This window comes from Mauremys reevesii, linkage group 24, assembly GCF_016161935.1.
Source record: "Mauremys reevesii isolate NIE-2019 linkage group 24, ASM1616193v1, whole genome shotgun sequence".
NCBI classification, from domain to species: Eukaryota; Metazoa; Chordata; order Testudines; family Geoemydidae; genus Mauremys; species Mauremys reevesii.
Window position 1 is genome coordinate 2,174,489 of NC_052646.1, and position 13,785 is coordinate 2,188,273.

Sequence of the window (13,785 nt, forward strand, 5' to 3'; positions counted from 1 at the left end):
GCACTGTCACTTGAGACCATTGCTTCTTGTTCTGCCATCTGCCACCACCGAGAACAGCTGAGCTCCATCCTCTTTGGAACCTCCCTTCAGGTAGCTGAAGGCTGCTATCAAATCCCCCCCACTCTTCTCTTCTGCAGACTAAATAACCCCACTTCTCTCAGCCTCTCCTTGTAAGTCATGTGCCCCAGCCCCCTAATAATTTTTGTTGCCCTCCACTGGACTCTCTCCAATTTGGTCACATCCCTTCTGTAGTGGGGGGACCAAACTGGACGCAATAATTCAGGTGTGGCCTCACTAGTGCCGAATAGAGGGGAATAATCACTTCCCTCAATCTGCTGGCAATGCTCCTACTAATGCAGCCCAATATGCCATTGTTCTTCTTGGGAACAAGGGCACACTGCTGACTCATATCCAGTTTCTCGTCCACTGTAATCCCCAGGTCCTTTTCTGCAGAACTGCTTAGTGGTCCATGAGATTCTTCCTTCCTAAGTGCAGGACTCTGCACTTGCCCTTGTTTAACCTCATCAGATATCTCTTGGCCCAATCCTTCAATTTGTCTAGGTCACTCTGGACCCTATCCCTACCCTCCGGTGTATCTACCTCTCCCCTCAGCTTAGTGTCATATGTGAACTTGCTGAGAGTGCAATTCATCCCATCATCTAGATCATTAATAAAGATGTTGAACAAAACCGGCCCCAGGACCAACCCCTGGGGCACTCCGCTTGGTACCGGCTGTCAACTAGCCATCAAGCCATTGATCACTATCCACTGAGCCTGACAATCTAGCCAGCTTTCTATCCACCTTATAGTCCATTCATCCAGCCCATACTTCTTTAATTTGCTGGCAAGAATACTGTGGGAGACCGTATCAAAAGCTTTGCTAAAGTCAAGATATATCACATCCACCACTTTCCCCATATCCACAGAGCCAATTATCTCATCATAGAAGGCAATCAGGTTGGTCAGGCATGACTTGCCCTTGGTGAATCCATGTTAACTGTTCCTGATCACCTTCCTCTCCTTCAAGTGCTTCAAAATGGATTCCTTGAGGACCTGCTCCATGATTCTGCTGGGGACTGAAGTGAGGCTGACCTGTCTGTAGTTCCCTGGGTTCTCTTTCTTCCCCTTTTTAAAGATGGGCACTTTTTCCAATCATCCAGGACCTCCCCCAATTGCCACAAGTTTTCAAAGATAATGGCCAACGGCTCCGCAATCACAGCAGCTACTCCCTCAGCACCCTTGGATGCATTAGATATGGACCCATAGACTTGTGCATGTCCAGCTTTTCTAAATAGTCTTTAACCTGTTCTTTCACCGCTGAGGGCTGCTCACCTCCTCCCCATATCATGTTGCCCAGTGCAGCAGTCTGGGAGGTGACCTTGTCTGAGAAGACAGAGGCAAAAAAAGCACTGAGTACTTCAGCTTTTTCCACATCATCTGTCACTAGGTTGCCTCTCCCATTCAGTAAGGGTCCCACACTTTCTCTGACCTTCTTGTTGCTAACATACTTGTAGAAACCCTTCTTGTTACCCTTCACATCCCTTGCTAGCTGCAACTCCAATTGTGCTTGGCCTTCCTGATTACACCCCTGCATGCTCTAGCAATATTTTTATACTCCTCCCTAGTCATCTGTCCAAATTTCCACTTCTTGTAAGCTTCCTTTTTGAGTTTAAGCTCCCCGAAGATTTCACTGTTAAGCCAAGCTAGTCCCCTGTCATATTTGTTATTCTTTCTGCACATTGGGATGGTTTCTTCCTGCGCCTGCAATAAGGCTTCTTTAAAGCCAGTAAGGCTTTCTGAGGGAAAGAACTGAGAATTGGTCCAAAGAAGGTCATGACAGCAGGTGGTGGTTGCATCAGCACTGTGGGCTCAGGGCATTGCCTTATGTAAGGCTTGTTGAAGCTATTCACACATGCTTTGTGGAATGTCACTCCACACATTTGTGAAACAAGACAACTTTCTGCACTGGAGATAAATCTGAGACACATAGCAGGGAAAACAGTAAATTTAAGGTGCGTGGGCAAGTGGAATAATTTTTTTTATAGTGAGCTCCTTATTCAATTGAGGTCACATAGCTTGGTGGATGTGATATATCTTGACTAAAGAGAAAGAAAGAAAGAAAGAAAGAAAGAAAGAAAGAAAGAAAGACCTAACCAGAGATTTTGAATCCTTGTTTCTTTTTCCTAAATAACCATGTCTCTAAGCAGTACATAATTTCTACCACTAATGCTGGGATTTTAAGTTAATTAAAATTATAACACAGAACTTCACTGGGATAGCATTAATAATGCCATTTTCCTTCTTAGGATGTAACCTCTAACTAGAAATGAGTTCAGGTCAGCATCCAAATGTGTTGCTTTGGTATGTAAACTTCAGTGTGTCACCAACACTTGCAGATCAAGGAAGAGAAGGGTTTGGCTTTTAAAAAAAATCAAAACCAAATACTAAACACTACTTCCTCAGCTGGTGTAAACGTGCGCTGTTCCACTGACTTCACTGGAGCTACACTCATCAGGGTATGTCCAGACTACCTGCCGTATCGGCAGGTAGTGATCGATTTTTCGGGGCTCGGTATATCGCATCTCATTTAGACGCGATATATCGATCCCCAAATGCGCTCCCATTGACTCCGGAACTCCACCGGAGTGAGCGGTGGTAGTGGAGTCAAGGGGGGAGCTGTGGACATCGATCCCACATGGTGAGGATGGGAAGTAAGTAGGAATAAGAATCTTCAACTTCAGCTACAGTATTCCCATAGCTGAAGTTGCGTATCTTACATCGACCTCCCCCCAGTGTAGACCAGGCCTTAGTGAGACCAGATGAGGATTTGCAACTACAATCACTTGTGCATATGAGAAGATAGCAATTGCCATGCAGGAAGAGACGAGTGGCCCATCCAATGCAGTATCATGTCTCAATGCAGGTCACTTACTAGCTACTTCAGAAGACAGCAGAAGTAGAACGAATTAAGCCTCTGTGGAGGAAACTTAGGGAGTTTCTTCCAAAACCCTAAATTAAAAATTGGAGGTGAGACTTTTCAGAGCTACCAAAGGGATTTGAATGCCCAAGTTCCAACTGAAATCAATAGGAACTACTGTCCCAAATGCATCTCTTGCTCTGAAAATCCAACCTTTAACTTCTAAACCAGTGGTTCTCAAACTTTCATACTGGTGACCCTTTTCACATAGCAAGTCTCTGAGTGCGACCCCCTTTATAAATTAAAAACACTTTTAATATATTTAACACCATTATAAATGCTGGAGGCAAAGCGCGGTTTTGGAAGGAGGCTGACAGCTCACGATTCCCCCTGGAATAACCTTGTGACCCCTGAGGGGGTCCTGACTCCCAGTTTGAGAACCCCTGTCCTAAACCATGAAGAAAGCAATGCCTGCAGGTCAGTAATGGGGAAAATAGTGAGAAAAACAAATCTCTTCCCATTGTTAAGAATCACAAGTGTCTATGTCTAAGATTCAGGGCTAAATTAAAAAGATCATGAATACATCATCTGAATGATTCCACAGATAGCGAGTCAAATACAACTTATCCATTTCATAGAGGAGAAAAAGTTAGAGAAGTGGTTAGAAGACTTCTGAGTGTTTTTATAGAGTTTTGTAGACTGCCTGAGGGACTTCAGAGGCCCTGTGCTCCTGACAGCCCAATTAGTCACAAAACAAACTTTGCGTAACTCCTTCAGTTAATGTATTTTTTCCCCTCTGTGGTTCTGATGACTAGCTTGCTCCTAACTCCGCACGGTGTGACATGCACCTTGCACCATAAACTCTCTTTCATCTTAAAACTTTATGGGCCAGCTACATTCCTGCTTTCATTCTACTGACTTCACTGATGCTGCAGTGGGCTATTTGGAAGCCTAGAATGGTAACTGTCCAATGTAATAGAGAAGCCTCGGTGAGTATGTGGCATAAGTAATCACTATTATGGGGTTTTATTTCTGACTCTGCCATGTGCTCCCTGTGTAACCTTCACCTCAAATTAGAGTTCAAAGCACTTCAGACTCATTAAAATTGTGTGTGTCCACTCTTGTATTATTTTAATAAGAGAATATTTGTACTGGGATTAGATGACCCCAAATTGTGGATTAGGTTAATTCTACAAATGCATGTTAAGGTTTCTGATGTCATTGCAATAGTCAGCTCATGACACCTAGCCTCCGAATTTGGGGCCCTTTCATTTTCATTCAAAAAAAGCTTTTCGTTTCCCTTTATTAACAAACATTCATTTGTAAAGCTCAAAGGGCAGATGCCAAGCCAGTGTACATCAGCACAGTTCCATAGACTTCTATGAGGTTCTGTGCCTTAAAATTGAGGGAAGGCATTGACGCTGCTCAGGTTAGAAGAAATGGCATTGGGGGTGTGTTTTCTACTTTACAAATCATTTCAATTATAGCTGAAACGCTTTCCGTTACAGAAAGGTCTTGCAGAATATCCTAGGTTGATCAGACTTGGAATTAATCCAATCTCATCTCACAGCAATTGGACCACTGAAGAAGTAGTCCTTAATTCCATCTCTCTTGTGCTTCTTTCTTTTCTTTACAAGCTGAATTCTCTTACAGGATCCAATTTTCTTGGGTGCTCATGAACAGAGAGAGAGATGCAGAGGCTGATGTTTCCCACTCATTTCATTGTACATTGCATCTGAGCAGTTTTGTGTGTGGAGGTGCAGAGTATGCACAAAGAGATACACTTCACACAAGGTTTTCTCTAACCTATGCTGGGCAAAGTACCTTTCTTAATTTGAAGCTGAGCTGGTTTACACTGGCTCAACATCTACCCTTAAACTTTAAAATAGATATAAAATGGTAATGCAAAGGTGCATTCAATGAAAGTCAAAAAGCCTCAGTTTCAGAGGCTGGGAACCACAATCTGAATACTGGAATGATATCTGAGACCTTGACATACATTTTTTAAAGTGAATCTAATCTTTAATATTGGAACATCTAATCCCAGTAAATGTAATTACTACTATAATAATACATCTCTTTGGCTGTATAAAACTTGATGAGTGGTTGTTAAGTGCTGTGAACTGGTTAGATCAGAGGAAGCCTCAGACAATGCACCATGAAAGCGACTATTATACCTGTTGGCCACAGAGGTGAATTGAGGCACGTTAAGGTGAAGGTCAGACATGGAATAATTGGTAAAATCAGAAACAAAATCCACAATAGTTGGGACTACTCATGCCAAATAACAATCTCCATCTCCTGAACCCTACTGGACACTTACCGTTCATAGCTTCCAAATATGTCACTCAAGTGAGAGTAATTGTTAGAGAGGCTCATTCTGGAATTTTCTTTTTATTTTGTTTGGATGATTTTTTGGAGAACATCAGGGTGAAATATCTTCTGATCTAAGTGTGAACAATGATCAACCATCGAGAGTCTTGCAAGGCACTTTAACTCCGTTTATTTGAAGGTGTTTGTGTAGTGGTTGGTATATACATTTGAGCAGACTTAAATGATCAGATACCAACATTTTTCCCATTTGAATTCTATATTGAGAGTTTTATTCCTGTACTGCAAATGAACAAGCTTGAAAGGCACATACTTGTAATTCCTTTGGACAATTATTATCCTTGTGTATAAAGAAGGCTATCTTAAAGAGACAACCCACCCTGTATCATGTTTCACAAATCTGAAAGAATTCATTGCTATTCATTCGAGAGATGTGTTTCCAAGGAAAGAAAAAGTAGGACACACAGTGCAGTTGGTGACTTCATCCCACTGTGTGCTATGCGTTAAAGCATGTTTTTGATACTTTAATTATGTACTGTGATTTGCAATGCTACCACACTCAAGGAAAAGATAGAAATTGTCTAAGTTGTAATTCCTTTGGAGAGTGTTGTCCTCAAGTATAAAGAAGAAACAATTAAAGTGGATCAAACGTTAGTCATTTTTTATTGTTGATGCTTAGATCCAAGGACACACCCACTATTTAATATCAGAGGGGTAGCCGTGTTAGTCTGGATCTGTAAAAGCAACAAAGAATCCTGTGGCACCTTATAGACTAACAGACGTTTTGCAGCATGAGCTTTCGTGGGTGAATACCCACTTCGTTGGATGCAAGTGGTGGAAATTTCCAGGGGCAGGTTTATATATGCAAGCAAGAAGCAAGCTAGAGATAACGAGGTTAGTTCAATCAGGGAGGATGGGGCCCTGTTCTAGCAGTTGAGGTGTGAAAACCAAGGGAGGAGAAACTGGTTCTGTAATTGGCAAGCCATTCACAGTCTTTGTTTAATCCTGAGCTGATGGTGTCAAATTTGCAGATGAACTGGAGCTCAGCAGTTTCTCTTTGAAGTCTGGTCCTGAAGTTTTTTTGCTGCAGGATGGCCACCTTAAGATCTGCTATTGTGTGGCCAGGGAGGTTGAAGTGTTCTCCTACAGGTTTTTGTATATTGCCATTCCTAATATCTGATTTGTTTCCATTTATCCTTTTCCTTAGAGAAATGAGACATGTTAGAGAAATGAGACTATTTAATGAGACATGTTACTAAGGTTGTCTTGTAACAGAGGGTAACAGGGATGAACCTCGAGCTTACCCTGTGGTATGAGGAGTGAGAACTATTGGGTTATATTTCTGTTTCTGCAACTGACACCTGTGTGACCTTCACCTCCATGTGCCTGTTGTTCTACGCCAATAAAACAAGGATAGTAAGCATGTTAAAGCTGGAAGTTCTTCAATGTTCTCACAACTCAGCATTTCAAAGCACCTCACAAACAATCATTGGTGTTTCAGACATGAAAAGGGTTGTATTCTTTGAAGATTAATAAATTGTTCTTGGGCTTAGATGCCTCTGTAATGAATAATAGAGTCACTTAAAAAAATAGAGGCCAAGGTCTCTCATGTCATTCCTTTAATCAGGTCATGATTCAAAGCCAAAGAATTGGGGGATATTTCACTTTCTTTCTAATGTAATTTTACATTTGGTGTACTTATAGGAAAATGAAGGTGCTTCCATGGTGTAAATTAGCAGAGGTTCAGGGGTTTAAAGTCAAAGGAAGACATTTTTGCCTTCTTCCCTGGAGATAGAATGCATTCCTAAAGATATATTTTACACTTAAAACAATATTCTGGTTTTTGCAGGAATGTTTTCTGCAACATAACCCTTGGCTGGTTGGACTCTATGTCAAATCACAGCCACAGCCCTTTTCTCCTTCACCCGTAATCCATGATTTCCATCTCTCCTGGGAATCCTCCAAGGCTTAGTCAGCTGCATTATCTTGCAAGACCTGAGCTTCTTGTCAGCTCAGTGATAGAGAGATGGTTTCTAACAAAGAACAAATTCAACGATCTAACTCAACCCCTTTCTAGAAAAGAGCACTGCTTCCTTTAACTCCTCACTATCCCTTCCATCGACCCATGAGCAGATCTGGTTTAGGCAACCCTTTGAGATAGCATTGATGACACAAGTGGAGGTCCAATGTTAGATCAAGGATGAAATTCACCCCTTGGCAGATGGCCATCACAAAGGCCCATGCATCACTGAAGTCCCTGATAAGATGTAGTTTGAAAGTTTAAAGTGAGGTTAAACTTGTCCATACACATTGTAATATCCCCCTGCCAAAAGCTGAATTGAGACTTAAGGTCATGACAGGAAAGACACTGAAGGCAATGGAATGATTCCAATCGTTTCCAAAGAGAATTGCATCAGACCTGCTGGGGATGAAGCTTTTGAAAATGCAGAAAAGCTTATAATGAACTTTCCAATGCCCCTAACAATGACCCGCATGAATTGAAAGGACCAGAGTGGATTTCTGCTCATGACAGCCAGTTGTGTTACTGATGCAGTTCTGAATCACCTTGACACGCATTCTCATTGCACCACCAAGAAAGTCATTGGAATGATACTAGGAACGCAAATTGCAACTTTCATGTCACTCCCTTTGAGGCTGAGATTAGCCCAATACTCCCAAACCCTGAGAAAACAGCTCCATCAAAAGGAAGATTTCACAAGGCCATCAAGTTTATGTGGTAACTAATTGGGACTTCCTGTACAAAACGCATCACAGATCCTCCAGGCAGTCCTAGAAACTGTATAAAAGCGCTCACGACTCAGGGTTCTTCTAAACACTTCTCCGGACTTCAGCTCCTCGGTCAACTGGGTAAGTCCAATTTGACTCAATCTCTTTCTAACCCAAGAGATGTCACAGTAGGATCCGTTTCCATTTAAGACTGAATCTTTCATGCACTGTCTGTGATTTTTATCAGGAATGACAGTGTTGTTCCATAATTATCTTGTGTAGCTATTCAGTAGCAGGTTGTGGTGGATCCATGATTTAAAGCCAAAGGTGGGGATTTTAGGAGCATCATATGCAATTGAGAAACATATTTCCTATTAACTGGAAATTGAATTAGGGAATTTAAATCTTTAAAGTAACTTTACAAAATTTCGTAGCCATATTTCTCTTGGCTAGATTAGTAAATCCATATCTGGCCAATTTAGGAGTCTTCTACTTTATTCTGAAGTAACTGTTATTCCTCACTATTGGAGGCAGGAGCATTATTAATCTGACAACTGGTGTGATCCAGTCTAGCAATTCCTACATCCTTATGAGGAGAAATACCCATTGAAGATTCTTATACATAGATGGTGTAATTTAGAGTCACTCCTTGGAAGCCAATGGACCTGAACACATTTTACTAGAGCTGAGGATCATGACCTTAGTGATTTATTTGGAGAAAAGAAAAGTTTCTGTTTATTCATCAGCAAGTATTGGTGACTTCCAAGGTTTAGAAAACTAAAGAGCCACACTCTGACACTGGACTCAACTGGTTTGCATGCACAGGTTAAATCCTCAAAGGAAAAGAAATGATAGCAGTATCCCAGCCATGTTGTCTTTGAGAAATGTCTATAATGGACACAGCATTGAGAAGGGTTCAAAGGGTTCTGTTGGGAGGGAAGTCTAGTGTGAGTGGATAAGAGGCATAGAAAGAGGAAATAGGAACAAATACATAGCCATGAACATAGGGTATAAATCCTCTCCTCCTCTCTCTCTTGGGCCATAGGGTGATCTCACTGCAATAGTAACCAAGTTTTGAGTCTTCTCTTCCACTTGTACTTGTACCTTCTCTTTAATCTGTTCCCCGTTGTGTGTTTCAGGTTTACCTCCATCACAGAAAGATGTCTTGCTCCAGCCTGTCCTATCCAGAATGCGGGGTAGCCCGTCCCAGTCCAGTTTCTGGAAGCTGCAACGAGCCGTGCGTTAGGCAGTGCCCTGACTCTGAAGTGATCATCAGACCATCACCGGTTGTCGTGACCATCCCAGGACCAATTCTCAGCACTTTCCCTCAGCAGAGTGAAGTGGCAGCCGTTGGAGCACCTGTAGTCGGATCTGGCTATGGGGGCTCATTCGGTTATGGGGGATTGAACGGCTATGGGGGTGCTTACGGAGGATTGTATGGTTACGGGGGATTAGGTGGTTATGGGGGCCGTTATGGTTACGGGGGATTGTGTGGTTACGGGGGAGGTTACGGGAGAGGTTACGGTTACGGGGGACTGTGCGGTTACCGGGGAGGTTATGGAGGATTGTGTGGTTACGGGGGAGGTTATGGTTATGGGGGATTGAGTGGTTATGGGGGCCGTTATGGTGGACTGTGTGGTTATGGAGGAGGTTACGGGGGACTGTGTGGTTACGGGGGAGGTTACGGAGGATTGTGTGGTTACGGGGGAGGTTACGGTTATGGGGGAGCATGCGGTTCTGGGGTATCTTGCCATAGGTACCTGAGTGGAAGCTGTACACCATGTTAAACCCTGCAGGAATGTCAATGGTAAAAGAAAAGACCAGGAAATGAACAACAAGCTCTAGATTCAGACAGAGATTTCAGAAGTGCTGGGCAGGCACGGCTCCACTTGAATTCAATGGGAGCTGTGTCTGCTCAGCCCCTTTCTCTCAGAGAGCGATTTCTGATATTATGCTTATAAACTCTTTCTGCCAATGCTTTCCCAACCACGTGCTTATTCTCTTAGTCACACGTGGACTCATTCTGAATGTAACTCAGGCTGCTTGCACTAACCCTGCAGTGTGAGGGAAACAGGGAAATTAAGACAGGCATCAGTTGTATTTATTATCACTTTAATTTGTTTGTCCAACTCTGAACCTGCAACAAAGGAAAAAGAACATCTTGCCTCAAATGCATCCCAAGGAAGTGGGTGATTTGACACAGCCCTTTCGGAAATAGCTGAAATAGATTCTTTCTGCTCTGTGTTAGTTCTTTCTTTAACTGTGTATTGCAAATTTCATTCATATTAAAAACTATGCTGCATCATAATATTGGTCTTCTCGTTTTCCTTGTTCCTTCCTCCTTGTTCAAAAATCATACTGGATGAAATTCATCCCTATAGAGCAGGGAGTACCAGATACCTCTCAAGTTGCAACTTTTGAAGACATGGAGAGATAGGAGCGTAAAGCCCTTTAAGTGGTTCATAGCATTATGCAGGCCCTCTGCACAGGGGTGGAGTTCTTCCTTGCATTATCTGTTTAGCAAAAAGCCTTTTCCTGCTAACACTTACACAGATTTTCACTTTAATAATGTAAATATTTATTTTGATTTCAAAAAGAGTAATCACATGTTTTGTGGAAAGTGTCTGTGTGAGTCTTTGCTGGACAGCGACCCAGATTTTCGGAAGGAAAAGGAAATTGGCCACCCCTAAAGACAAATTACACTACACCAAAATCATCTGCAGCAGTCAGGAATCCCTTCTGTGATATGAAGAGATTAGTACACTGACCATTACTTCAGTACAGGAATCTAATGGTTTTTTATGAAGCTGATGCTCACTGCACTCCATATTACCATTTTTATATAAAAAATGCTGGGTGTACCATAGCTTGATATTGCAGGAACTGCACATTAGAAGATTGCATTTTCTACTATGTTTTTCTTCAACATGTTTGTGGGTCTCAGTTCCCAAAAGATGAATTTTATCCACCGATCAAATTTTTGATTTGACAACACAAAAGAAAAAAGAGTTTATATCTGAAGCACAAGAGTTTATATCCTTGCCAAACTTGAAGAAATGCAGTTCATCCATCTTAGTTGGTATTTGCTCTAGAGTACTGCAAGCACAATTCTCTCTGCATCACCAAGAGACATTTCTCAACTCATCAGTCTCCTTAGAGATACACCAGGATCAATAATGAATTTGGAGCTGCAGCATTAGCAAGATAAATTTTAGACAAATAGTAGGATGTAGTATATATTTGAATTTGAAATAAAGGGGAGTAGAAAACTGTCAAAAAAAAAAGAATAAAGCAAGCAAGCAAACAGAGTAGCAAGACTAAGTTTCCACGGTTTCATGAAGAGCCACATCCTATCCCAGATCTAAAGTGATGTATTTCTGACACAGTTGTCTTAGTTCTTTAGTGCAGTTGTAGAGTTTCACAATCAAGTCTGTTTGTCACCATTTTTAATTACTTGTTTCACTCTGGTGAGTCACAATGTAAAGAAAACACAATAAAAGACAAAAATTGGAGATATACCAATCTCCTAAAACTGGAAAGGACCTTGAAAGGTTATCAAGTCCAGCCCCCTGCCTACACTAGCAGGACCAATTTTTGCCCCAGATCCCTAAGTGGCCCCCTCAAGGATTGAACTCACAACGCTGGGTTTAGCAGGTCAATGCTCAAACCACTGAGCTATCCCTCCCCTTCAACCCTTGATGAAGATCAAAAAGCTTCTCCATTATGCAGCTGCTGTTAGAAAGTTAAAAGGCAGAAAGAAACGTTCCATATTCATGGATAGGAAATAACCTAGCCTGATTCTCATTGACACTAAAGCCTTTTGAGACTCCTCTAGGATTGGAAAGAGGCATTAAAGTCAATATAAATGTAGGTAAAATACACCTTAAGGCCCCCGCTCCATTTGAACTTTATAGAGAGGTGTAAAAACCCACAGTGCAGTTGAGAATCAGGCCCACTGTGTTGATAATAGAGGAAGCACATAGTCAGGAAGGCATTAGAAGAAAGACCCATCATGTGAAATTTGGGAAACATTCGGCATGTTTGTAGAGGTGCTGATTAAATGCAGCTCTTTCAATATTTCACAAAGAGTTTGATATACTCAACACTTCTCAAAGCAAGGCCTATGTGCTAAAACCTCAGTCTGTACCCTGCTGTTCATTTCCTGTTTCTTCCTTTTTCTTTGGAGATGCCCACTGGGTTTAATGTAGCCCACTGTTTCCATTAAGGTACCCATAGCCCCAACCCTTTATTCCTCCTACAACCATATGGACCCCATGCCCAAATAATTTCCCACAACCATATAGAATCTCTCCTAACCAGATGGACCCTGATAACTGTGTTATGTCCCAGAACAACAGGGACCTCCCAACTATATAAGCCTCTGTAATATTATAAGGCTCTATCATCACATGTGCCCTGATCACCACCTCCAATGTCAGCTGCTGCTGAAGATCCCACTATGCTTTCCAGAGGGGAAGAACTGAGAATTAGTCCTGAGAAGGTCATGACAGCGCGTGGTGGTTGGATCAGCACTGTGGGCTCAGGGCACTACCTCATGTAAGGCTTGTGGAAGCTGTCCACACATGCTTTGTGGAATGTCACTTCTCATGTTCCTGAAACAAGACTTCTTTCTGCAGTGGAGATCAATTTGAAACACACCGCAGGCAAGGCAGTAAACTTATGGTACATGGGTCTGTGGAATAAAAATTTGAACAAAAAGTTTCTATTGGAATTGGGGATTCTCTTTAGAGTCCTAAAGAGAGAGAGAGAGAGAGAGAGACCTAACCAGTTATTTTGAATCCTTGTTACTCTCTTTCTTCTAAAATATCCTTTTTCTAAGCAGTATAAATATATAAAAATTCCATGATTAATGCCTGGGATTTTCAGTCCATTAGAAATTATAACACAGAACATGGCTGGGATAGCATTAATAATGCTAGTGTCCATGTGAGCATGTAACCTTTACTTACAAACAAGTTCAGTTCAGGATTAGAATGTGGTGCTTTAGTTTGTAAACCTTAGTGCGCCACCAGCACTAGCTGATGAATAAATAATAGTGTTTGGATTTATTTAAAATCAAAACAAAATACTGAATACCACTTCCTTAGCTGGTGTAAATGTGTGCTGTTCCACTGACTTCACTGGAGCTACACTAAGTGAGACCAGATGAGGACCTGCACCTCTAATTACTTCTGCATGCGAGAAGGTAGCAATTGCCATACTGGAAGAGATGAGTGGCCCATCCAGTGTAGTATCCTGTCTCAATGAGTGTCACTTACCATTGCTTCACAATACGGCAGAAGAAGAATGAATTAGGCCTCTATGGAGGAAACTTAGGGAGTCTCTTCCAAAACGCTAAATTAAAAATTGGGGGCGACAATTTTTAGAGCTACTGAAGGGATCTGAATGCCCAATTTCCAATTAAAATCAATAGGAATTACTATCCCAAATGCATCTCTTGCTCTGAAAATCCAACCCTTAACTTCTAAACCATGAAGAAACCAATGCCTTCAACTTGGTAATGGGAAAAAAAATGAGAAAAACAAATCTCTTCCGGTTGTTAAGAATCACAAGTATGTATATCTAAGGTTCAGTGCTAAATTAAAAGGATCACAAACATATCCTCTGAAATGTTCCAGAGAGCGCGAGTCTAATAGGACTTATCCATTTCACAGAGGAGAATAAGTTAGTGAAGTGGTTAGGAGACCTCCAAGTCATGAATGTTTTTATATAGTTTCGTGGACTGCCTGGGGGACTTCAGAGGCCCTGTGCTCCTGAAGACCTAATTAGTTACAAAACAAACTTTGCGT

At 41.7% G+C, this 13,785-nt stretch overlaps 1 protein-coding gene across 1 annotated transcript; it reads left to right on the plus strand.

Annotated features, from left to right (window-relative positions):
- Window positions 1-9,135: 9,135 nt before the first annotated feature.
- LOC120390217 (claw keratin-like) lies at window positions 9,136-9,762 on the plus strand. The gene has a single exon (XM_039512657.1). It carries the CDS (start codon window positions 9,136-9,138, stop codon window positions 9,760-9,762), a length of 627 nt encoding a protein of 208 aa, XP_039368591.1.
- Window positions 9,763-13,785: the final 4,023 nt, after the last annotated feature.

What these genes read in the sequence shown, in the direction of transcription:
- LOC120390217 (XM_039512657.1), top strand. Translation starts at nt 9,136, where the DNA reads ATGTCTTGCTCCAGCCTGTCCTATCCAGAATGCGGGGTAGCCCGTCCC.